This window comes from Aegilops tauschii, chromosome 3, assembly GCF_002575655.3.
Source record: "Aegilops tauschii subsp. strangulata cultivar AL8/78 chromosome 3, Aet v6.0, whole genome shotgun sequence".
NCBI lineage: Eukaryota > Viridiplantae > Streptophyta > Magnoliopsida > Poales > Poaceae > Aegilops > Aegilops tauschii.
The window spans coordinates 598,407,472-598,435,151 of record NC_053037.3 but is presented as its reverse complement, the minus strand read 5'-3'; the positions used below and the strand labels follow the sequence as shown (position 1 = coordinate 598,435,151).

The following is a 27,680-nucleotide window of genomic DNA, read 5'->3' as shown; positions in this document are numbered from 1 at the left end:
CCGAAAGTCTGGGGGGTGGAGATCGACGGGTAGATGCTGGCGGCGATGGTGCTGCCCCGCTGCAGCGTGGCCGATGAGGCTTTGCAGGCCCGATTTAGCCCTGACTAGGATTCTTTGCGGCCCCGATTTAGCCCTGGCTAGTATGTTTCATATGTGTCTTCGCACGGAGGCCCGGCATCCAAAGTACGAGGGAGCATTATCAGTGGTTGTTGTCTCAACCATCCTTACCAGACCTGATGCGTTGCACATGAGGAAATGCCTATAGTGGTTCATGCTGCGTGTGCAAACATTTCGATGGTAATATATTATGATCCTACTCGATCCGTACAAGATATTACTTGTTGGATGCCCACTGAACCATACTTCAGCGATCGAATATGCTTTGCCTCTCCCTAGCTGACAACGAAACTTCACCCATTTCATTGGCCTTTAATTGAGCCACACCCGCCCTGGCCAGTCATTTATGGCCAGCCCACTCATTTCACACTCCACACCGGTCTCTAAAAAGTGACATACTGTAAATATTCCATGTTACTCATGATCAGTATATTCAACATAACTCGTGTTTTGCCTGTTTCGTTCAACTTGTGTCTAAACTATAAAACTGTTTACTGAATCACATATATTGTTTCTCTTGTTTTGGCAAAGTGAAAATGGATGGGAACACGAGAGGAGGTGGACAGTCTGAAGTTACTGAAGTTAATGGGAAAAACTCTTTTGGTAAAACAATACTTTCCTTTCCCTTTCCCCGGTTACGCCCCCCCACCCGCCACCTAAGCAGCTCTATGTCGTCTAATAAAGCCTAAAGCCCCCGTCGGAGGGAGAACGACCAGCCGATCGACTCCAAAAGCTCTCTCAATTTGAGGCCGCCTCCGCTCCACTAGGTCGGCGCTCTCATCGCCTCCCTCTGTCCACTGGATTTGGCCAGGACTCCAGGTAATTAAGGCAATCGCCCAACTCATCTATTCTGCAATTCTCACCGGAGTTTAGTGATTATGCGCCGTCGTTGTTTCAATGGCCTGGTAGAGAGTGTGTGCTCTTAAATTTTTTATTCGAGTGGGGAATTTATTAGTCCAGTTTGTGTGCTGCTCTGCTTATGGTTGTGGGGATTTAGGTGCCCTGCTTGCATCTTCCCTTCAATGGGGATCTTTGCCGCAGATCCGCCCGGACAAACATTCACATCATCATGCTCCGAGTTGAAAGTCTTGATTACTGACTGATCGGTTATCTAGTTGGTTTATTATTGATTTATAGGTAGGCTGATCGATCTCACTTTATCCAAATTTACACTATATATGGTAGAAAACATCCTATATAGGACTATCTTGAATCTCAGTCGCGACCGCTTCGCCCCCGCGAGCGATCGGCTGCACCCCCGGTGCCTCCTCCTTGAGCCCTCCCCCTTCCCTCCCTCCTTGCCACCATGGCTGGAGTCCGGCGCCGGGCCTGGCCCGAGCGGCCACGGCCATTCCCCATTCGGGTCGCGCTGGCGCGGGGCGGTGCGGCGCCGTGGGGTGCTTCTAGGCAGCGGTGGGGCTCTTCGGGATTGTGGCGGGTGATCTAGTGGGGCTGGTGCCGCTGTTGGCGGTCGGGTGATGCCGCAGCGCGATCTGGTGGCGCCTGCTAGGCCCAGATGTGGGCCCTTCTTTCCCCGTCTGGGTTTGAGTAGGTCAACGGCGGGTAGGGTCGTAGACATGGCTTCCGAAAGTCTGGGGAGTGGAGATCGACGGGTAGATGCTGGCGGCGATGGTGCTGCCCCGCTGCAGCGTGGCCGATGAGGCTTTGCAGGCCCGATTTAGCCCTGACTAGGATTCTTTGCGGCCCCGATTTAGCCCTGGCTAGTATGTTTCATATGTGTCTTCGCACGGAGGCCCGGCATCCAAAGTACGAGGGAGCATTATCAGTGGTTGTTGTCTAAACCATCCTTACCAGACCTGATGCGTTGCACATGAGGAAATGCCTATAGTGGTTCATGCTGCGTGTGCAAACATTTCGATGGTAATATATTATGATCCTACTCGATCCGTACAAGATATTACTTGTTGGATGCCCACTGAACCTTACTTCAGCGATTGAATATGCTTTGCCTCTCCCTAGCTGACAACGAAACTTCACCCATTTCATTGGCCTTTAATTGAGCCACACCCGCCCTGGCCAGTCATTTATGGCCAGCCCACTCATTTCACACTCCACACCGGTCTCTAAAAAGTGACATACTGTAAATATTCCATGTTACTCGTGATCTGTATATTCGGCATCTCTCGTGTTTTGCCTGTTTCGATCAACTTGTGTCTAAACTATAAAACTGTTTACTGAATCACATAAATTGTATCCCTTGTTTTGGCATAGTGAAAATGGACAGGAACACCAGAGGAGGTGGACATTCTGAAGTTACTCAAGTTAATGGGAACAACACTTTCCTCAAATAGCTTTATCGTTTAAATGTAAAAATATAACGAGAACAGATATAGTAATAGTTTATTGCCTTCTCAAACTACCAACCACATCATTTAGACAATAGATCAATAAAATTTCCAAATCTCCACATATAAAATAGCAACTATATCTATGCAATATAACTAGCAAATACTTTCTTCCTCCTTTTTGTCCTTGTGATGCAACTCTTTGAATCCTTCCTCACTTTCCACCACAAACTCCTATAGTTTGTACACTACGATGTTTTTAAAGTTGACATGTCAATGCGACACCGATATACGCAACTTGTGTTTGGGACACATGGAAGGGACTTGACCTCGGTATACTTTTTTGGCTCTAGTTCCTTGTACATGCAACCTGACTTATGTTCATTCCTAATAACATGTCGTTATATCTTTTCTTAATGTGAGCGAGCGGCCAGCACGTCACACGTGCGCACTTAGCAAGCGAGGTGGCTGGTTGGTTCTGGCCCGGTTGGGCAGTGGGGTCTGGAGTGTGGGAGAAATCCCTTGCTGGCTCTTCTACCTCCGATGTGGTGACCCTACGGGTGCCGCCATCCGTTCCTGGAGGGTGTCGGAGGTGTCCATCCCCCACACCCTCCCACGTGCCGGGGAAACCCTAGGACACGTCCATGTAACAGCGTCGTCGGCGTTGCATACCTTCTTGGAGGTGCTGCTTGGTACGCGGCGGATCGGAGCCTGGGTCTGTGGTGGGTTGATTCCTAAGGGCGCAGCGGTGGCAGGTCTTGTGTGCTTTGTCGAATTGTCGTTGATGTCATTTGTTTCCTCTTCTTTGTTCTTTTTCTTTTCTTTTGGGCCTGTTGTGCTACTCGCACCAGCAATTGCTATGTGATCGGTGTTGGTTTCTTTGTAATACAAAGGGGGGGGACCCCTTTTCAGCAAAAGATCCTATAGAGCGATCGAGGGATTCTGATTCTGATGATGATACCGCCATACGTGTAATTCTGGTGTGAATAGTTATTGAGTAGTACTAGTAGCAGATTCATGTGTTAGTTCATTCATTGTTGCATGACTACATTATTATATGTCTCTTCCATGTTTGCCACACACATATATATTATGCCTAGTCATGGTATTAATAAGTGAACCTTTTTACGAATACTTTGCGTGTTAACCCGCTAGCTAGGATTCTAGTATGTGTCATATGTGTCTTCGCACCATGGTTGGGCATCCAAAGTACGAGGGAGCATTATCAGTGGTTGTTATCCCAACCATCCTTGTTAGACTTGATACATTGCATATCAGGAAAGGATTATAGTCATTCGTGCTGCGCATGCAAGCATTTTTAGGGTAATATATTATGATCCTATTCGATCCGTACAAGATAGTACTGTTTGGTTGTAGATCATCTCACTGAACCATACTTTAGTGAGCGAATATGATTTGCCTCTCCCTACTTGAGAACGAAACTTCACCCATTTCGTTGACCTTCAATTGAACCACACTTTCCCTGGCCAGTCATGTTCCATAGTGGTCATTTATGACCAGCCCACTAATTTCAACTCAAGGCCGGTCTCTAAGAAGTGATATGGTTTAAGTATTTCATGTTATTCATGATCAGTATATTCAGTGTAACTCAAGTGTCGCTAGTTTCGATTAACTTGTGTGTGAACTATAAAACTGTTTACAGAATCACATATATTGTTTCTCTTGTTTTGGCATAGTGAAAACGGATGGGAACACCAGAGAAAGTGGATGTTCTGAAGCATTGAAGAGCTACAATCTGGGCAAAACATTAGGTGGGGGCACATTTGGAAAAGTGATGATTGCAGAGCATAAGCTTACAGGACACAAAGTTGCTATAAAGATTCTGAACCGTAGTAAAATGAAAACTATGGAAATGGAAGAGAAAGGTATGACTCCTTCTCTTTGTGCAATAGTGTAGGATACATTTAACTTGCTTGTTCATGATTTCGAGTTATCTGCTTTCAGAGTGCTGGCCAGACTTGTGGGTGTGTTCCTGATTCCCGCTTAATCAATTAGTCAAGATAATGTATATTAGGTTAGAATACATTCGGCTTTCGTTAAGAAGAAAGTTCACCTTGTGTCGTTGCTGCGAGTTAGCAGAATTTGCATCTCCAATTTCTTGACACTCAATCTAACACTTTACTTCTATTTTTTCTCATATCTTGTTTCCAGCAAATAGAGAAATCAAGATTTTGAGTTTGTTCATTGACTTTATTCACGCTCCTATCATCCGGGTTTAGGTTGAGACACCTAGGGATATATATGTTGTGACGGAATATTGCAAGAATGGTGAGGTATTGGGCTACATTTTTGAGAAAGGGTAGTTACAGGAATATGAGGCTCATCGAATCATCTAGCAGGTGTTGTTCACACTTTGCTTGAGTTCAGTCCGAGTGTTGTTCACACTTTGCCATGGCCATGGTATTTAGATTTGAATCATTTGAATGTTTTCTGCAATCTAATTGAGAAATGTATGTCGACGATTGTACACTTTTGGTTATATGTTTCTCCTAAATTTGTATATCAACATATAGCTGATTGAAATATCATTCGCATGATGACTGCTCGCGATTTTCCAATCGGTTGAGTTAGGTATTCCGATGCCCGAGTCATTGTGTGCACTATGACCAGGGTTGGTGGAGGTTGCCCATCAATTGGGTTTATACATCCCATTAGGTCTCTGTCAACATGAAGTTGACGTGCATTTACTGATTCAGGGTCTTGATATCCTCTTTTGCAGAAGCCAAATCATGATGTATTCTGGCCATATTTCTCCCCCTGTTGCTTTGAATGTTGAGTAGAGTGATTTTGTTGGTACCTTCACTCTTTCAGGCGTACTTTTGCAGGAGTGGAGCATTGTGTGACACATCTATAGGTAATAAATGAGTCTGCCATATTATTTGCAATGTGCTGCAAATCTTTTGAACGCATGGTCCAGATCTTTGAGTATGTGGGTTTGAGGGAGAAATATGTTGAACATTCCACTAATTTCCTCGCATTCTTTGTGGTACTTGAAATTTGCACCTAATGGCTGGAAATGTTCCTCATTCAATCCTGATGCTTCTTCTAATGCATCGTCTGGGTTAATAGCTTTAATGAGTGTTTCTGCATAGGTTATCTCAGGTGAATTGTACGCTGGACCTGAGGTTGATGTTTGGAGCTGTGGGGTGATATTTTATGCTCTTCTTTGTAGTGATGTTCCATTCGATGATGACAACATTCCCAAACTGTTCAATAAGATAAAGGCGTGACAGAACATTTGTAGATTAAGTTGGATCTGGCAAGTGTTTACCTTTTTTTCTCGAAATCAACAAATTCATGTAGATTAGTTGGACTTTAGAATCCAATTTTTTCTGGAGATTTTACTCCCCCTTATTTGGTGTTCCAGGGAGGTTTCTATATCCTTCCAAATCATTTATCTGATCTTGCAATGGATTTGATCCCAAGAATGCTTATACATTGTTGATCCCATGAAGAGAATCACAATCCGTGAAATTCGAGACCACCCATGGTTTCAGAATCGCCTTCCTCGCTACCTGGCGGTGCCTCCACCAAACACAGCACAACAAGCCAAAATGGTACCCCATCTATTTCACAGTTCAAGCGACTATCATATCTGCACAATAAATTTTTTCAGCCTTTATCCACTAATATATACAGGATTTTGGATGGATGATAGGAAAATTAAGAAAAATACATTTGTTGTGAAATGCTCCCCCTTATGGGTATAATATAAATGTAATATTTGCAAAGAAAATATAATAGAAATCAATGGCCATAGTTGTGCCCCTGGTTTCAGAAAGGTATCACGTCAAGTTTCCATGCAATGCTGCTCTTTATTTATAAAAAAACGTTTATTACCGAGCATTCAAATGTCGTTTATATGGCAATGATATGCTGATTTGCTAGATGTTCATTTCAGAAGATTGACGAAGATACACTTCAAGATGTTGCCAATCTGGGATATGATAAAGGTCATCTGTGTGAATCGTTGTGCAATAGGCTGTAAAATGAGGTATATTAAAAAAAATCAGTGGTTCATTCCTTTCAGTTTTCATAAATGACTTTATTCTATATGTTTCCAGGAAACTGTTGCATATTACTTGCTCTTGGACAATTGGTTCCGGGCTACTAGTGGCTATTTGGGGGCTGACTATCGACAATAAATGGTTAGTCCACATTTGCATCATATGTGACCTATTTAATGCCCTAAAGGTTTAAGCACTATTAACTTCATGAATGGATGGTTCTCTAGGATATGAGTTTTAATCAGTTTACTCTATCGGAATCAGCAAGCGCAAGTATCAGGAATGATCTTCCAGGAAGTAATGATTCTCAAGGCAGTGGCTTCCGGCCATATTACCGCGTTGAAAGAAAATGGGCTCTTGGGCTCCAGGTCGTGCAAACTATCCACTTTACTTTGGTTTGTTTTGCACGTTCAGCTGTTGAGCTAATGCATCAATTATCCAGCAGTCTCGAGCTCAACCTCGCGCGAAATTGATTGAGGTTCTAAAGGCACTTCAGAAATTAAATGTCCGTTGGAAGAAGAATGTGCACTACAACATGAAATGCAGGTGGTGCCCTGGGTTTCCTCAAGTCAGTGATATGTTGTTAGATGCCAGCCACAACTTTTTTGATGACTCTACCATCATGAATAATGGTGATGTTAATAGGAGGCTGCCTCCTGTGATCAAGTTTGAAATTAAGGTCTACAACACCTTCTACTACTAAAGTATTTTTTTTGCAATAACAAAAAAAGGGATTTTCTACTCAATATCGCCTTCACCGTGGCATCACTAGATAAAATAACGATGTTGCTGGAGCCAATATATTTGATTCATAATTGTTACCAAGTAACCATTATTATGTCTTGCATGTGTCTCCTATTGCCAACAACTATTGTCGACTAGTGCATGGATGTTGGTAGAAATAACTTCCCATGTTTTAAGGTTGCACAGTGTTGGTGTTAGAAATTACAATTCGACGGCATGGTACTGTATATACTGTCTATTTGGTTATAACTTTAATTTATTTTTTCTCCAGCATTACAAGACCAGGGATGTCAAGTACCTGCTAGATATGCAGAGAGTTACTGGACCACAGCTCCTCTTCCTGGAATTTTGTGCGGCCTTCCTTACCAACCTTACGGTTCTATAGCTAGTGCCTGTTCTGGTTGAGTGGTGAATAGCAAAACATATGACTGTCCCATGCGGTGCGGTTCCTCGTCGCAACGATGAATAAGTGATGGTGTGCAAGTATATAGGTTGTGTGTTTTTCATCTTCGGTTTACCCAGTCCCTGACAGAGAATCGTGTTTGTTTGGGTGACAAGTCCTGTGTCAAGCACCAAAAAAGTTAAGTGGTTGTTATAAATAAGAGTTATGTATGGTAAATAGGTTGTGGTGAACCTTTTCTGATTCTGCAAGCTCCGCCACGTAATGTTGGTGGTGATGCGACAGCACAAGCTTTTGTGATATTATTGCATGATCTGGTTTCTATTTGCCTTGTTGTTGAATATGGTGATGCTGTGTGCATCTACAATGCAATGCATGACGGCAGGCGTGCGGCACAGCCATGGAGGTGGAAGCGGCGGGCTGCCACAGGGGCCAACCACGCGATGGTGGGTGTGCGGGGTGGCGATGTCTTCGTTTGGCGGAGCCGCGGTGATGCTCTGGAGCTCAGGTGTGGTGCGATGGCTGCGACGTCATTTTTCTCGGGTGGTTGTGTGCGGGCCGTCCTTGACCAGGTCCAGAGGGATCTAGTGCCGGTGTGTCGTATGCGTATGGGCCGAGGGCGAAGAGGGTCACGAGCGTATGGCTCCGCCCTGGCCGTCGGCTAGTGTAGTGGGCAATGTGGCAGTGGTGGTGGTTGGTGTGTGCCCAGGACGACGAGGTCTATATCTCACCATGTGGATGGTACGGGCTGCAGGGTAGCTAGGGCTGGGATTGGCGGCTACCTACATGGCTTCTGGGCGGGGGAAGTTGCGGCGTGGCAGCGGTAGTGCCTACCCGGTGGCACCGCGTTGGCGGTGACGATCCTCTCCCGCGGGCGCGTGGTGGACGGGTGTTGTAGGTTTCCGCGACGGTCGTGGAGCAGGTCACGGGGAGCCGAAGGAGGTGGGTGCTTGGGGTCCTAGGGTAACGACTACCCCCTAGTGGTTGGAGGTGCCGCATATGATGGGGGTGTCCCACATATGGATCTTGATTGTCCAGATTTGATGTCCGACACCCACCCCTCCCAGTAGTGTTGGCTGGTAGATGGCCGCATGCGTGTGGTTGCTACTAGTGCAGGGGTTGGACTTGCCCCCCCCCCTACCGAGGCTAGTTGCTCCTCGCGCGTGCCTTGGTCACTCATTGCTCATGTTAAGGCAGTGTGTCGTGGATTGGTTAGGACGGCGACTATGTGTTACGATGCCGATGATGAGTTTGTCTGAGGATTTCACGACGGCGGCACTAGATGGCGGGCTACACCTATACGGATGGCTTTCCGTCAGGCTCCATGAGTGACGACTTCACTTCTTGGTCGTGTAGGAGGTAAGGGATGTAGGGACGGGAAGTACTGGCCTGCTCCGATAGTGCCCAAATCTGTGTTTGCCCTTGTTGTGGTGATGACCGGGGCGCCTCCTGGTGGTGCTGGTGAGTTTTTGAGTGAAAGTTTCGCGTTTGGAGCCAGCCATGGCGGCGCCCGTGGGTGTCGTTCTCTTCCTAAATACATCATCTTGGGCCTCATCCCTATGCCATGGATCAGGCTGGCGTGATTTTTACTTTTGTTTCCTTTTTTCATTTCTTTATTTCTTTTGTTTCTTTCCTCATTTTATAAAATGTTCCAAATTTTAATAACTGTTTGAGATTGAAAAATGAATTAAAAAATATTCCAGAATCCAAGATCTTCATGAATTCGAAAAAATGTTAACAAATTTGAAATAATACTAACTGGGTATTAAAACAAAGTACACTATATACTAGCAAAACCACTCGTGTGTAATAAGAAATAATCAATAGATTTTCCACAAATATTTAGTATAAGTTTATTGTATATTGAAGAATTGTTCAAAATGTATTAAAAAAATCACCGTCCATGAAAAAAGAAAAAGAAAAAATCCCAAATATCTTTTGAAATACGAACATTTTTTTGAAAAAAATATTTTATAAAAACATGCGTATTTTTAGATTTGTGTAGAACATTTTTTGAATTTGTGAACAATTTATTTAAATTTGAATTTTTTAAATTCTGATATTTTTGAAAAAACTAACATTATTTGAGAAATTCAAACATCTTTGAAAACTTAAAATAATATTGGAAATTACTAAAAAAAATTAAGGGAACTTGTTCCAAAATAAAAGAAAAAGGATACTAAGAAACCGGAACAAAAAACCACAAAGGAGCAAAAGAAATTAGCAAAACACGGAACTGGACACATGTTTTGCAAAGGTTACTCCCTACCTTCTCATGTGCACACATGTGCCGCCTGCATGACAGCCACTATTTGTAACCTGCGAGTTTTCCATTTTTCGTAGATCCGTTGATTTAAAAAGTTTTATGTCTTGAACCATCCGTCCAAAGATCAAACCATTATCACTGTTGGATTTCTTCTGTCGAGATCTTAGAAAGAAGATCCCATGTTAATAGATTTCAATGAACTTTTTTTCCAAAAGAAAACCAGAAATCAGAAGAGAAAAAAATCCAAAAAAAGAAAACTATAGGGAAAACAAAATCAGAAAAACAAAACTGTAAACCAAAAGCGAATAATGAAAGAAAACAGAACAAAAAAGGAGCCCGGAAGCACCGTTGCAGTTTTTTCTTTATTTTTGGAAGCACAAAATGTGTTATTTTTTCTTTTTCGGGGGGAAACACAGTTGTGCTTTGTGCTCTTCCCGTGGAAGCACATGTGGTGCTTCTCGTGGTAGAAGCACAAACTTTCTTCCAGCACGAAGCACATATTTGCTTCTTTTGATTGTATGCAATTACTTTTCTTGAAAACCTATGAAAAGAAAGCAAATATAGAAAATTCAAAAAACAAAACCATATAAACCTGAAAACACATACATAAAAAGAAACCAGAAATCCAGAGGAAACGCCTGGCACGCGACATGTGGCTATTTGAGAAGAAATGTTTATGACAATAAATAAAAGTGTTAATGTCCATGTACTTACCAAAATGTTAGTTAACTAAAATAGGAAAATAAATTAGGAAAATAAATGCTTTTGGTGTGTTTAAAAAGTGAAAGGAAATACAGGTACCAAGCAGAAATTACAATATATGTGGGTCTCACATAATTTATATGTTTTCACTAGCGTTTCTCTTCCCTGCATAGAGTAGCATGTGTAAAAGGCTATCAAAGAATTTCACATGTGGTTTTATTTATATGCATACCACACTCTTTATTTGCTAGAATTAGCGCCATGAAAAAATCTCAAAAATACCAAGGAAGGTTTGTGAACTTCTTTTAGTTTTGTTTCTACAACTCTTGAGCAAACCCCATGAGCTAATAAAAATAATAAGCTCCAGATAACATGATTCCAGATAACAATAATGCTTCAGTAACTTGGTTATTATATTCTGTACCAACTTCTTGACAGAATGTATGATGTATGGTTCTAAATTGTGAAATGTTTTGCCAGATGCTCTTTAGTGAATGACAAATGTTTCCTACAAGCAGTGCTAGTTACCACCACTTGCGTTTTGTATGTTGTATGTACTATCTGTCGAAACCAAGAGTATGCACGTGTAGTATGTAGTATATGTCAACGATTAGGTAGTATATATACTAATTTTTGGGTAGTATGTACCATGTTTTGAGTATGCTCTTTTTTATATACAAATATGTACGTATTTCACAAATATAACAAAAACTATGGACTCATATGCAATTTTTTCATGTAATTTGCTTTCAAATATCTTAGATATAGTATATAAACATATCTAAAATAATAAAATAGTATTTATAGTATCACATGGTAGTATCTGGCAAAAATAGTATATATATATATGACAAATTTTATCTACCACCGGCGGTAGTTACCACCACTTGAGTTTTGTATGTTGTATATAGTATCTATCAAATCGGAGAGTATGTAGGCGTAGTATGTAGTATATAAGAATGTTTAGGTAATATATATACTATTTTTTGTTAGTATGTATTGTATTTTGAGTATGCTCTCTTTTACGTACAAATATGTACGTATTTCATAAATATAATGAAAACCATGGGCCACCTTCCAATTTTTCATTTAACTAACTTTGGAGTATCTTATATATAGTATATGAACATACTTAAAATAATAAAGTAGAATATATACTACCACATGGTAGTATATGGGACATATGGGGTAACTACCCCCAGGTGGTAGGATGTATTATATATATATAGACAAATTTTATCTACTACCAGTGGTAGTTACCACCACTTGCGTTTGGTATGTTGTATGTAGTATCTGTCAGAACCGAGAATATGTATATGTAGTATGTAGTATAAAACGATGTTTAGGTACTATATATACTACTTTTAGGTAGTATGTACCATATTTTAAGCATACTTTTTTTACATACAAATATGTACGTATTTCATAAATATAACAAAAACTATGGGCTCATATGCAATTTTTTCATGTAACTTGCGTTGAAATATCTTAGATATAGTATATGAACATATTTATAATGATAAAGTAGTATATATAGTACCACATAGTAGTATATGAAACATGTGGGGTAACTACCACTAGGGGGTAGGATGTATTTTTGCTATATATATATCTTAGATATAGACACAGTAATTGGAGGCACCTTTCAAACCTTCTAATTAATCCACAACATCAAAATTAATTACACCATTTGATTATAAAATTTACGTTCAAGATAAAAAGAAAACCTGCGTAACACACACGGTCGTTGGGTCCAAAAAAAGGCATCTGACACGTTGAATGTTCGGAAAAAAAAGCATACATCCATTCCTTTATAAAAAGATAACCTCCTTCCATAACAACTTGTGTTAATAAAAAAGACTAACATCTCTCCTAAAGAAGAAAGAAGAGAAAATATCTCTCACGTACGGCTTTACATTTTTTAGGCAACCTTGGCTGCTATGGCCCCGTAAAAGAAAACGGAAAAACTAACGCCCACACGTGTGAGCGTTTGCACATCGCCCACATGCCTCCATCACCACTCATTTTGCCACGTATAAACAGATGACATGATCCCATTAAATCTGTAGTTGCCACTCATTTTGCCACGTATAAACAGATGACATTTTGCCACCATTAAATCTGTCTCAACGAGATCTTCAAAACTAGATCCCATGTTGATATGTTTCGATGATTTTTTTTTGCCCAAAAGTTGCCATGATGTTTACACTGTAGTTGCCATAGTGTTTAAACTAAAGTTGCCATGTGGCAATTTTAGTTTGTAGATAATGGCAATTTTAGTTTTTCGATGATGGCAATTACAGTACTTTGACCATGAAATTTTTTTATGAACCATGGCAATTTCAAATGCATGTATCATGGCAATTTTAATTTATGATGCATCGCAAGTCTAGTTTCTTAATTCCCCGTTTTATAATATATCAAAATTTAATTTTAATTGTAGAAGAAAATAGCTGAAATATATCATGACAACTTCAGTGTAAACATCATGTCAATTCATGTACAATAGACACGGCAACTTTTAACCAAAAAAAAATTCGTCAAAATATATTGATATGAGATTTAGTTTCGAAGATCTCGTCGTGAGGGATTTAATGGTGAAAATGGATCTTCAATCAGATTTTTCATTTAAGAGATAAAATATTTTAAAAACAAAAAATCCAAAAAAAATTCCACATACATGCATGCGGTGTCATGGCCTGGTTTGTGTGCTATAGGGCGTGTGGGCGGGTTTAGCTCCCACCACACGTGTAGGCGTTATCGTTGTCCAAAGAAAATGGCATCAGACACGTCTGCGTCCGTTGCATTGAAAAAAAGATAGCCTAACTTCAAAAAAATGGGATAGCCTTATTCCATAAAAACTCTACAGATAAAAAGTAAAAAATACCAGATCCGTGAAACTCTTCTGCCAGTTAAAAAGTAAAAAAAAAAATCTCGCTAATAAAAAAAGAGAAAACATATCCCTCCGCTCCTGTACATTTTTTTGGCAAACTCGGCGCCTGTACATGGGATGCCCTGTACATGATCGCACCTTCCAAATATTCACACTAATCCAGGACTTCAAAAACTAATTACACCATTGAATTGTAAATTTTACATCCAAGATGAAAAAGACAACTTGCCTACACACGGATAGTCCGTCCAAAAAGATGCCAGTTGACACGTCCAACATGGTGACAAAATCCATCTGTTCCTTAAAAAAAATGATAGTGTTCTAAAGAAAATCTCTGATAAAAAATTAAAAAAGTCACAATCCAGTTGATGAATCGTGAAACTCCATGAATAAAATCTCCTGCCGATCGGGTAAAGGAGGGGAAAACATCTACATCGGCTCCTGTACATGGCCGCTGACTCCACCTCCCCATCAATGCTGCTCTCCTACATATGGCCAGCTGGTTGTGATTTCTCTCACCGAAGTATGTCACCAACTAGCCTTCAACATCAAGTGCTCTCTCCCACCCGCATGGCCTGCAGCAAACCACATAGGAACCTGAAGCTAGGTGCTGCGAGGGATGTTGCCAGATTGACTGCAACCCCAAGAGGCGATCGATCTTCTGCATTGTTAATTAGTGTCGCTGTGTCGCCCTTCATCCACCCCGGGCATAAAAGTACAACCAATTCTATGATATAAGAAAGGCCAACTATCAAGTACAACCTATAACAAGTTCTTCGCTTCATGTTCAGAAAAAACTACAATCTAACCATTGGTAGTCTAAAGTAGATCCTGTTGTTTTTCTAAAACGAAGACGCCAAGGGCGTCTGGCTTTAAATTAATAAAGCCCATAACATAGGCAGCGTGCACAAACATAGACAACAACATCCGGGAAACTTAACATAACACACAGACAGCCGGCCAAAAGAGCAAAGTACGATACAAGGCATAGCCAGCCAACGAAAGAGCGTGCAGGCTCGCAGAAAGCATATCCAAAATGAGCTACACATCCGTAGGTAGCAGAGGAGGCAGACGACGACGGAGCTCGTGACGCCGAGTAGACGAGGCAGAGACGGTCTAGAGCATGGTGATGAAGATCAACGTCCTCACGCCTTCCCAGCGGAGCCCACTGCTGTAAGAAAATGATGCATTTGAATATAACGTGAGCGGGCTGAGATGGGAAAACGCCCTCAATAGTAAACTTGTTTCGAATTTGCCAATGGGCCCACAGCATAGCAGCCGCACAAGTCCACATGGTACGTCGTGCGGAGCCCTGAACAGAGGACAAAGACGACACTAGCTCAGAGCGGGAGCGTGGATCCCAATCCACGCCAGCGGAAGAACATGTGATACGCGTCTTCCGGGACACCACAAAGAGCGCAGGGCCCAGTGGCCGGCCCATTGCGCTTAGCTACATTTATGGAGGTTGGGAGGCGATCTTGGCATAGTTGCCAGAGGAAAACCTTGATTTTAAGCGGAATACGAGCCTTCTAGAGCCCGGAGGCAGCCTGAAGGGCAGGGCCTGTAAACCTCCATGACACCGTATCCGCGTCAGACGACAGATGCACGTCAGCGGTCATAGCCCACAGGCGGTCCCAACTATCCACCTCAGGCCCCGAGAGCTCCCTTCTAAAGTAAATAGAAGGCGGGGAGGAGCTAAAGCGTGTGGCCACCAATTGATTGGGGTCAACAGCGATGGAATAGAGATCGCGAAACTCTGACCAAAGGGGTTGTTGGACGATCCATAAGTCAAGCCAGAGACGCGTGGAGCGGTCGTTATTAACCGTGAATTTCGCCCCTCTGGCAGAGAACGGTTTTAAGGATTGGATGGAGTTCCAGAAAGGAGACCCCTGGGTTGCGGCCTCGAAAAAATTCCCCCCAGGGAAGTATTTGGCACGTAGGAGATCCATCCAGAGGCCAGTCTCGCCCTGAGACAGCTTCCAAATCCATTTGCACATCAGTGCAATCTTCATCAACTTAGAGTTGATGATCCCAAGGCCCCCCTGGGCTTTGGGCCGGCAAACGGCCTGCCATTTTACCATATGGTATTTATGTTTGGGCCCCGCCCCTTCCCAAAAGAAACGGGCCCTAGGAGTGTCCATTTTGGTGTGCACCCCATCAGCCAATAAGAACAATCCCATGACAAACATTGGCAGGGACGATAGGCTGGAGTTAGTTAAGATTAGTCTTGCCCCTGAAGACGTAAATCTCCCTCTCCACGGGCAGACTCTTCCCGCCATCTTATTCCAAAGAGGTTCCCAATCTGAGATCAACCATTTTTTCTCCGCGATCAGGAGGCCGAGGTAAGTAAACGGTAGTTTCCCAAGCTTGCAATTGAGCAGGTTAGCTACACGTAAACTTTCGGCGGCGTCCATCCCTATGGACACCACTTCACACTTGTGGAAGTTTATTTTTAGCCTGGACATAAGCTCGAAGCACAGGAGAATTCCCTTAACCATTGCAATGTTGTGCAGATCCGGCTCGAAAAGGAGTGTGTCGTCCGCGTACTGTAGGCGCGACACACCCCCCGGGATCAAGTCACCGACCACTCCCCTGATGTTTCCAGCGGCACGGGCTTGATCTAACATGGCACCCAAGGCATCGCCCACAAAGTTAAAAAGCAGCGGGGAAGCCGGGTCCCCTTGACGCAGCCCACGCTTCTTGCAGAAGAAGTTGCCTACTTCTCCATTCACCGCAATCGTCGTTTGGCCCCCGAGACCAATTGCATCATGCGGTGAACCCACACCGACGAGAAACCCCTGTCCAGGAGGACTTGTCGGAAAAAATCCCAGTTCACTCGGTCATACGCCTTCTCGAAATCCAGTTTCAGAAGAATGGATGGCTGACAAGAGTGTTTAAGCGAGTGTACTATCTCATGGAGGGCGAGCGGCCCCTCCAAAATATTGCGACCGCGGATGAAAGCCGACTGACTCCTACTAATGATACGGTGACCTACCGGAGAAAGACGCGTGGCACAAGCCTTAGAGCAAATTTTGAACGGAACGTTAATGAGCGCTATGGGTCTAAATTGTCTAATACAGTCCGCACCCCGAACTTTGGGGATCAGGGAAAGAACCCCAATGTTCAGGCGTGAGATATCTACGCTACACCGCATGAACCCGTTGCACATGTCGAAGATTGGCCCCTTAAGGACAGTCCAAAAACGATTAAACATCGCCACCGGCCAACCATTAGGGCCCGGGGCAGTGTTCGATTTCATCCCAAGGACCGCCACGTCAATCTCCTGAGGAAGGAAAGCCAGCCTCAGGCCCTCGTTTTCCTCGTCCGTGACCCGCAGCACGGGATCCCAGACGTCTATCCGCAGCCGAGCGCGCGACTCCTCCCTGGAGCCCATCAGCTAGATGTAAAACTCGTAGATGTGGCGAACGATGTCCCGTTGTCGCAAAAGGAGCCCCTGCTCAGATTGCAGCCTCAGGATGGCGCACTTACGTCGCCGACCATTAGCATAGGCATGGAAGTATTTGGTATTCACGTCACCCTTCAGCGTCCACTTGATGCCACCACGTCTACGCCAATACTCCTCCTCAGCCCTAAGGAGGGACTTGACTTGAGCTTCCAGCGCATACCGCTGAGCCCACTCCTGCTCCGAGAAGCCCTGCGAGCCAGTTCCGCGGTGATGCGAGCACGAAGCAGTTTATCCTCGCGGCCCTGGTTGGCTCCCCAACCTTTGAGAGCCGCGCGCATGCCCGCCCCTGCGGCAATCCAAACCTCCATAGGCCCGCGCGGAGACCCGAGCCGGGCCACACATGTCGCCCATTTGGATAGGAATATTTGCTCGAAACCCGGAGACTCGAGCCATGCAGTTTCGAAGAAGAAACGAGGGTTGCGTTTCAACCTATCCTCCCCTGAGGAAAGGATTAGAGGGATATGATCTGAACCAATCCTAGTTTCAGTCTGTAGGGAGCACAGTGGGAATAGCACTTCCCACTCCGCAGACATGAAAACCCGGTCCAGCACCGACCGAACCGGCGTTAACTGCTTATTAGTCCACATATAACGGGCCCCTACGTGGGCCACTTCCCTAAGGGCCATTGCCGCAATCGCATTGTTAAACATGGACACCCTTGTCCAGTTAATGATCCCATTATTCTTGTCCGCTCCCGAGCGGATCAAGTTGAAATCGCCACCCACAAGCAGTGGCAAATTGCGCGTACCCAAGGCCTCAACCTTCACCTGGAGTTCCCCCAGGAACTCCTGTGAGCGAGAGTGGTTGGCCGGGCCATAAACCACAATGAGCTCCCACTCACGGAGAGTCGCGTGGTGGCGAACGTGGGCAGAAATGAAAAACCTGCCAGCATCCCACGCCAACACCTCGCAACAAACTTGGTTAACACCAAGCAACAGGCCCCCACAGTGACCAACCGCGGACACCCACTGCCACACAAATCGCTCCAAGGGGTCGATAGCCAACAGATCCTGGTGGGGAAAATCCGCCTTGATGGTTTCCTGCAAGTCCACTACATCGATCCCCTCTTCACGAGTGTATTCCTTCAGCTGGGTCCGCCTCCCAACGTGGCCAAAGCCACGGATGTTCCAAAAGATGAAACACATTAGATTATGCGGTTGCGGAGACGGATACCCCTTGCGGTAACCGCTTTGGCCACACGCCGTGTCTTGGCTGGACAACGGGTTGAGGGGGACGACACAGCCCCTGCTGCAGTGTCCCCCTGGACGGGCCGCGCTTCAATCTCCAGAGAAGCCCCTGCTTCGTCTGTCGATGGCGCCACACGGGCAGCCTCAGCCTGCGCTAACGCTGCCTGCACAATTTCCTTCGAGCGGAGGAGAGAAAGAAGCTCGGGCGCTTCGCCCTCATTCGACATGTCAACACCACAATCCGCTATGATACCACCTAAACGCTCATCGGAAAATTCATCGAAAATCGTAAAGCGGGGCAGGGGATTACCTTCGATTTCCATGTTCTTCTGCGCCAGAAGAAGCTAGGCACGTTGCAGCGACGGGAGGTTGCCCTTGGCGCCTATGGAGCGTGAGCTGGCCCGCTCCAGAGTCGATGGCGTCGTCACCACCGCCTTGGAACGCTTGGTAGTGGAGATGGGCGACGTCTTGGACACCGCCGCCCGAAGCGCATCCGAGGCAGGAGGAGGAACGGTCGCCGCCGGCGTGACCGCCAGGGGAAGCCAGCGCCATCACCACCGGCCGGTGGGAGACAGGCGTGCCCGCACAGACCGACAGGGGGCTCGCCGGCGCCACCGGTGGAGTCTTGCGACCCGCTATCTTCTTGGGGTCCGCGTCACAGGAGGCTGAGAGGCCCTTGTCGACGTCGAGGCCGAGCGAGATGTTGGAGCCGTACTAGTTAAAAGCCATCTCATTGCTGCCTACTCCAACTTGTCGCTCCCCCTTGTCAGTCGCACCCCCCCCCTTTAGGAGCGACGGCCGCCGAATCCTTGTCCTTGAGACCCAGCTTGTCCCACGACGCCGTATCAATCGAGTCATCACCCATGCTCATGTCATGATCCTTCTCTTTGTCATCCGGGCCCTTGTCTGAGCTAGCTGGGGGAGGGGGAGGGGGCGCTGCGCCCTACAGACCGTCCGGCTCGGCCTCCATCCGAATGGTGTATCCCTCGCTGTTGAACTAGAGCTGGACGTAACCACGCAGCTTGGCCGGGGAGCGGCAGGCGAAACGCATCCGCACCGGCCCGAGCCCCGCCAGCGACGCCTATCCACCTCCATGGGGCGGCCAATCATGACGGTCCCGGCCATGAGGCGGTCCGCATGATGATGCTTGGGAGGCACGCCCCACAGCTTGACCCACACGTCTGGCATCATCTCGGCCTTGGGCTCCTCCGGGAGAGATTCCTTGATCTCAACCATGATATTGTTGAGGGAGAGGAAGAGCTTGCCGCTGCGGGTCGCCATCTGCAGCATGGCCTTGTTGGGGAAGACGACCGAGAACAAGTTCTCGCCGATCGCCGTCACCTGCCAGTCCCACTACCCTTCGAAGAGGTGGGGGAGTTCCGCCTCCAAGATGGGAACCGACAGCAACCCAGGCGCCGCTGAGATGACGGCCGCATCCGCCACCAGCTGAGCGCGCACCTCCTCGCCCTCCGTCTCCACGAAAGGTTGTGGTAATTTGTAAACTGGCCATCGAAGAAACTACAATGGACTATCTCTCCAATGTTATCTAGTTCGTCGTTGGTTCTGCAACTCCACATGCATGTAAAACATATGCTGAAATTTTAAATGTGCTCATTGATTTTTAGACCTTTGGACTCATGAAAAACCAAAGCGTCTCATCAAGATATAAATGGGTATTTACATGCCTATCCATGAGCATACTTGACCTCATTATGTTTTAGAGGAGCACACCAGATTCGGCTACATCCAATGTGGCCAGTTGCAACGTAGTGGTGTCATGATGCATACGTGCGCATACCAAGATTTATTAAATATATACTAATTTGCCCGACTTGCATGCGATTGGTGAATTACATAGATTCACATGATTTTCTAGGTGGAGATTGCTAATACGTATCTGCATATATAGTACATCGATACATGTCTTTATTTTACCTTAGAACAAAGAGACAATTAGCTATTAAGTGTCTTTAATTACATATAAATTACTCTGGATGTATCATGCGCCACAAAGATCTCATATAAGACTTGATTATCTATGTGTGTAGTATGGATAGAAAATACTCCATCTGTAAAGAAATATAAATGTTTAGATCACTATGTTAGTCACTACTTTAGTGATCTAAGGACCCTTATATTTCTTTATGAAGGGAGTACGAAATATTGCCATCCATATTAATCATAAGAGAAATTCTTTAAGATTTTTTTTGGTTGAGATGAAAAAAATCAAATAAAAAAAAAATTGGGATACAATTATGAATAATCTATGGTGCTTATAGTAATGAGAATATATGTACTCCCTCTGTAAACTAATATAAGAGCGTTTAGATCACTAAAATAGTGATCTAAACACTCTTATATTAGTTTACGGAGGAAGTATGTCATTTGCTACGATATCAGGTATGTTGATAGAAAACAGTGCATACATATCTTATCTTATATATATTATTTACTAATTGGAGGCACCATTCATGATCTCTCATTAATCCACATCATCAAAATTAATTAAACCGTTAGATTGAAAAATTTACGATCAGGATAAAAGGAAAACTTACGTAACACCAATGATTCCGTGTTATAAAGAAACACATCTGACACGACTAACGTTAGTGAAATAAAACAAGGAAAGCCTCATGTGAAAAAAAAGGAAAGCCTCACGTTATAAGAAGGGAAGTCTCACGTCAAAAAAAAGGAAAGGCTACGTCTATCCGTTCACGCAAATTAAGAAGGAAAGCCACACGTAAAGGGAGGAAAGTCTCACGTCAGAAAAAAAGGGGCTTCATCCGTTCAGAGAAACTAAGAAGGAAAGCCTATGTTAAAACCTCCAACAAGAAAATGTAAAAAAAAAAAACAGTCCAATGATAAAAGGGGAAGGAATCCACGATCTGGCTGATTGCCCGTCAAATAGAAGCCTTATATACTGCGGTTACAATTAAACGATAAAAGGAAACTCTCCAAGAGTCCATATGTATCACGCTTGGATTTAAATGTGAGTTTGAATGTCAGATCCAATACACCTCAAGAATTCATTAGTATTACGCTTGGAAGGAAATATTTGATGTCAAAAAGGATGGAAGGAAACGTGCAGCTCCCTAAAACAAAGGAAACGTATATGCATATGCCTAACACAGCTAGGTACATAAATGTTCTCTTCACTATAAACCTATGTACACTACTTCAGTGTATTTTTCTTTTGTAAATCTAGGTACGTGAACTATTTTTCTCATTCAGAAACCGCACTTAAGTATCTTCCCAAAATTGTACATGACATGTACATAGTGTTTTCTGGAAACACAAAGATATTAATATAGGAAAAGTTCTAAATCAATGCCAGAAATATAATTAATGAAAAAAAATACTAGATTATATTAAAATCCAAAATTGCTAAACCACACGAGTGAAACAAAATTCTTAAAAAAATCCAAAATAATTAAACCGCATGAGTGCATTAGGAACCGACTGATTTCATAAGTTCAGACACACATGGTATAAGTTACATATACGATACTAATTACGCCCACAAATCACACTTAAGAATATGTATCCAAATTTGCACGTGATAGATTTCTGAAAATATGAAGAAATTATAATTGAAAAGGTTCTAATCTAGGTCACAGATATATTCACCGAACAAATCCTAAATGATAACTGGAAAATCCGAAATTGCTAAACAGGCGAGTGCATGAGCAACCGACTGATTTCTGACGTTCAGGATGTAAGTTGTATATTTATCAGATATTCGAGGAATAAGCACACAATACGTTAATGCTTATATTTGATTAAAACAAAAATTAGTGGTTGTCAAAAAGAGAGATGTGCTCCGGACAAATTCGTGGCACAGACGTGAGCAGACAAAGCTATTTTTTTTTTTTGCAATAAATAAAGCTATATATCATGGAATAGGATATGGGCTTCTCGCAAAAACAATGGAGTAGGATAAGAGCTAGAGGTCATGGCCTAATGAAAATCATCATTATTACTTTCTCCAATGGCTATGGTGGGACGTTACAAGGATCAACTTTAAAAAATGTTAAATAACTTTACGACAAGCATCCAATAATTAGGGGCATTCTTAGACAAAACAAAAGATTAAGCCACTAAATATACGTGACAATTTAAAAATATTCAAGAATACTTCAAACTTTTAGTGTTTAAATTTGAAAAAAAAAATACAAGGATGGATTCTAGAACGTTATAGCCAAGTGAAATTTGATCTGATCAGAAAACTAGAAATATAGTAATTATTAAAAAGACATATAAGGCTTCCGTGAATTTAAAAGCAAACTTCAAGAAGTTGAATAATCTTCCAAACATTTAGAAGTACAAGAAGACGCATGAACCAAGCGAGGCACGGACCGTAGTGAGGTATGCATCTCATCAACATGTTGAACTGATGATCACTTGACTGGTGGGTGCGGCGAAGAGTTAGATAGGCTATGTGTGTGTCTGCGCGTGCGCGTTTGTACACACACACACACACACACAGACAACGAGAGCACGGATGGATGGGGCTGACATTGATCGGCGTAACTAACTACTGAGAGAAAATGGCTGTTGGTCATGCATATTTAAAAAAAAACTTAACCCCATGTATGCATGTGGAACCATGGGTAACCGGCCAATAATAAGTGGTAGAGAGCGAAAGCGTACATGTTATATGTATAGTAGTGTTAAAAATATAGGACATCTTCATATGCATTTAGCAATTGTTAAATTTAGGATACGTTAAATATATATAATGGTGTGACCAAATTTTGGTGTGGCACAAAGATCAGTACAAAAAATTCAAAGGTAGTATCTGCTTATCCACTTTGTTTTAAGTGTAGGGTGATGGAAATATAATATTTTATATGCCATGAAAATAATTAGTAAAAATAATTTTAAAATTTCCATACTTCTAATTTGTAAGGGATTTAAAATAAATAATTACTTAAACTTTTTCTGTATATTATTATAAATTTTCAATAATTACTAGCCCGTGCAGTAGCACGGGTTGACGACTAGTGTCTATAATTGTTTATAGAAACAGACTTTTCATAATTCTACAGTCCTTGCGTGGCTAAAAAGATGATATATGTCTTTTTAGGTGGAGTCTTTATATCTTTTAGAAACTTATATGTCACAAATACCTGATACATGCAACAACATTTGCATGTGTAACCATGTTTTCTACCAACATAACACATATATCCTTGCACTTATAAAACTTTCATAAGGTAGCACATCCCTATATATTTCCACATATCATCTATAAATTTGTGGTTGTTCGCCATGACACAATGACACTGATAAGGTTGTCACAAAATTGGATGCAAACAATCTAATCACAAAATCGTCTGAAGCAATGTAAGATTCTTGAATCCTATGCCCAACAAAGATTAGCATGCATGACCACGTATTTATACTATTATCCGACATTTATAATTCGTGAAAACCTTATTGTATCGAACATGAAAAGTACTAGCATGTGCAGCTGCACGGGTTGACGACTAGTATACATAATTTTAGACCTATTAGTCCCAGTAATTGTAGTGTTAGGATTTTTACTAAAGCCATGACTAACATGTTCTCCCCTTTTTTGGTGGAATGAATTCTGTAGGGGAACGCAGCAGAAAACAAAAATTTTCCGACCTACGCACCAGCCCAGGACCACTATGGAGACTGCATACATGGTTTGATCTTTTTCGTTACCGACTCGTAGAGCAGCGGGAAGTAGAGTCGATGACGATCGGCGGTGCAGATCCCCGCAGCTAGGATTTACAACCTCCCAACCGCGAGGATGTATACCCTCATCTGCTCCTCAGACAGCCCTCCAGGAGGCGGTCGAACAGCCCCCCGGACGGAGTCGCGGATAGCCCTTCGGGAGGACCTTCGAAACTCGAACGGTCACTCGGACAGCCCTTCGGGAGGACCTTCGAAACTCGGATGGTCACACGGACAGCCCTTCGGGAGGCACTCACGAACTAAGACCGAAACTACGATCTCTCTACAGAGTTGCACACATACGGTGTCATCTATCCGGCAGGGCTTCGCCGTCCAGAACTAGTTCCTGCCGGAACCCAGACAGCCTTACGGCTCTACAAAACTCTTTTCGTGGGAGGGAGAGAAGAAGCCAGATAATGCATGGCATGTGTATGAGAGCAAGGGATGATTGTGGAGGGCTGCCCCTCCACCTCTATTTATAGGAAATCCCAAGGGGGTAGGGTAGTTTCACAAAAACCCAAAATGCACATGAATGAAGTCCTTCCACAAGGACCTAGGAGTGAAACCAAGGAACAAGAGGGTCCCCAAGGGGGGATACCCCATGTGGCCGGCCACACCCCCATGAGGGGCCCAAAAAATGGCTCCTATCCATCCATGTCATCCCCAAGATATTTTGGAGCAAAGCCCCAAAACGTGGCTTTCCATAAAGTAACCATAAAGCTGATTTTCACTATTCACGACGACATTTTTCAGCGTCTGATCGAACTGAAAATATTTATGTGGGCTAAGAACATTTCCAGTACCCACTAAAATGATTTTCAACGCGTTCCGAAACAATTCCGGTTTTAGTGATTTTCATCTGCAAAACGCATCTGAAGTGGCTCCGGCAGCTCCGGAACAATTGGTTTTTATCTCAGAAAATTCCAAAAAGCTTCCAGAATGATTCTGGCATCCTCCAAGAATTATCAGGCATGTGCCGAAACCAATTTGACTTAATGGTGTATCCCGAAACAACTTTTTGGTATCATCGAAACTTATCCGATGACCTCTCTCTGCGGTACGATTCCGCTGTCTGAAACTTTTCGGTGTCCGAAACTTTTTCGGTGATTTTCTCTCAGACTCCCTGTCTAGTATTCAGCAGATAGATGACCCTTAAGCGTGTGACCCTATAGGTTCGGTGAAGTATAGACATGACCCGGAACCCCTTCCGATCAATGATCAACATCGGAGCCGTGGACACCCATATTGACCCCTATACCCACACGAATAAATATTCGAGTGAACCTCCAGTTGCCGTGTGCTATTCCTGTTGCTTCGCGATATGTTACAAATACCCGAGGTGAGACATGTTGGCATTCCCGTGGATCAACAACTTGTCCACTATGCTAGTTACCTCGTTACCGGTATTGTTCTCTTTTCTCGTTATCGTGTTCCGGCATCCCCTTGATCAAATCACAAAGTGTCTGGCCAGACGATGATGGATACCGTAACACCGAGAGGGCCCAGAGATATCTCTCCATCGTCGGAGGAGCAAATCCCAATCTTGAGCTATCAAGTTACTTGGCACACTTTTCCATGAACCCGTAAGCCGCCGTAATAGCCACCCATTTACGGATGACGTTTAACAAACCCCAAAGTTCATGAAGCAAGCATGAAGAATCTCGATACTCTCATGGTCTAAGGAATCATGCAAACGTTAACCATCTCTGTGTTATGTACCAATAAACTTGTGACGAATGAATCTCATAGCATAACATCATGCCGGGTCGATTCAACACAAATGTTCTCTTAACATTATGCCCTCAAGGTTGGTGACATAGACATGCCCATGATCAGGAAAACATAACCATCATGCAACACTTGAGCTAGTCTTAGAGGCCAGACTAGGAATACATTTTACCGTTTATAATTCCACACGTGCATATGAGTCTTCCTCCAAGCCTCGTGGTTATTGCAGACTCGAGAACCATAGGAGTTATAGCATGGAACATAAACATAATTATGAACTCGGAGATAAATAATATCATTTATTATTGCCTCTAGGGCATATCTCCTACAGACCCCACTTGCACTAGAGTCAATAATCTAGTTAATGCTAATGCACTTTACACCTGTGGCACACCGGTGTAAATATGCTTCGCTTGTGGTATAGCCTGATATCCAACGGATCTGACGACTTCAGTTCCGTGTGTATCTTTGCATGTAGTGGAGCAACTACCTGGATTCCTCAGACTGAGTTATGGAGCAACTACCTGCAGTAGTGTCCCATTGTCAAAAGCCATCTTGGAACTATACTAAGTTCATGAATGAACTATATGATTCAACATCTTCTTTGTCGCTTCTAAAGCATCAACATACTTAGCTAGAATTCGCCACAGTAACTAGTTTGAACAAATTCCAACTAACTGTGCCACCACATTGTGTGTTACACAAAACCCTTAACTTAAATTGAAAATCGCACGGTGAAAAGATGAAGACTATCGATGTAACATTTTACAATGAACTCTTCATGATCTCCGCTTGCAAGAAAACATATCATCAGTACTTACTCTAGTACTCAATGACATCTTTCATTGTTGTCCCACGATCAGTACTTTGATCACTTTAGTATCCATACTCGCAACACCTTGGGAGTATCGGACATATCTGGTTGTTTTACATACCATGGAATACATGATTAATCCAAACACAAAAGTGTGTAGAATCTGCATTATGTATTTTACTCATCAGTGTTTTGGGACACCGAGTCTTGCAAAAACTCTTTCCATGTGACTTTGGCAAGAATCACTCCTTGGCGTTTTAAATGCTAAAAGGTTTTAGCATCTTGTCAATATGTATTCATTTCTTAGCCCCATTAGGTAAATCTATCTCCATAGATCATCATGCCTAATATTGAGGCTATTTAGCCTAAGCACTTCATCGAAAAACTATTTTCAAATGAAGTCCTAATTCGTGTCAAGAAATTTATTTCCAATTACCAATGTGCCAAGCACATAAGGTTTTTAGAAATATTATTACGCTCCCACTTACTTTCTTGAATTACAAGCATCTTCATTACCCATTGATGAAGTCAAAACCCCTTTGACCATTTCATCAAAACACGAAGATTCCATCTCCATTTTGCTCTCTTCTGTCCATTGCTAGAACTCTGAAGTTTGCATACCTACTAGCATCCTCTGGATCGACAAATTACTTTGGACTGTATCATATACAAGTCCTAGCTTTCATTTCCATCAGATGGAAATCCTTTTATCATCCATGTTTCATATCTCATGATTGAAATATGTATTAATTGCTAGTTCAACCCGAACCGACTTTAAGCATCGCTACGATGAAAACAACCTCATCGTAGTCAACTCTTGAACTTGTTATTTCAACAAGTCGAGCTTTATGGATAAAACATTTTATCCGTATCAGTTTTAAGTTCCATAAATATTCGTTAGACTCTAAGTCTTCCGAAAGGTGTATCAAGGTTTTAATCTTGAATCACTTATATGGAAACTAACTTGGGTTGTATTGGCATTTAGCCAATTCCGGAGTCAGGGCCCATCAACGCTTCCTTGTGTATCGTAGGTATAATGTTGTCTAACAACAATATCTCGTTTGCGCACCTGAGAGGTTTGCACGAGCCTTGCCTACATGGTTCAGCTGCAAGTTCGACCGAAGTTCATACATTTTATTGTAGAGACTTCCGTATCAGTCGCAGTAGGAAACTCTGGAATTACTTCCAAGGTCTGTTTCCTTTGATCTGATGACGTAGATACTGTTTATCTCGTCGAGTTGCACTATTCTCCCACTCACCTTTTTAAAAGAACCATTCTCTTTAAAAGCCGTTTCACGGCAAAACTATTTGCCTCGGTATAGTGAG

At 43.2% G+C, this 27,680-nt stretch overlaps 1 protein-coding gene and 1 pseudogene across 1 annotated transcript; one reads left to right on the top strand and one right to left on the bottom strand.

The window, feature by feature from the left end:
- The first annotated feature begins 796 nt into the window (after positions 1-796).
- LOC109774187 (carbon catabolite-derepressing protein kinase-like) lies at positions 797-7,797 on the top strand (annotated as a pseudogene).
- A 7,188-nt stretch (positions 7,798-14,985) lies between these two features.
- Positions 14,986-16,850, bottom strand: LOC141020785 (uncharacterized). The gene is made up of 2 exons (XM_073495727.1): positions 16,551-16,850; positions 14,986-16,254 (listed from the first exon to the last, which is right to left on the bottom strand). The coding sequence occupies exons 1-2, from the start codon at positions 16,848-16,850 to the stop codon at positions 14,986-14,988; spliced, it is 1,569 nt and encodes a 522-aa protein (XP_073351828.1).
- Between the last annotated feature and the right edge of the window lie 10,830 nt (positions 16,851-27,680).

What these genes read in the sequence shown, in the direction of transcription:
- LOC141020785 (XM_073495727.1), bottom strand. Translation starts at nt 16,850, where the DNA reads ATGGGCTCCAGGGAGGAGTCGCGCGCTCGGCTGCGGATAGACGTCTGG. An exon ending in TTCTTTCCCTGATCCCCAAA is followed by an intron (nt 16,255 to 16,550) that starts GTTCGGGGTGCG and finishes CCTCCTGGACAG; the next exon opens with GGGTTTCTCGTCGGTGTGGG.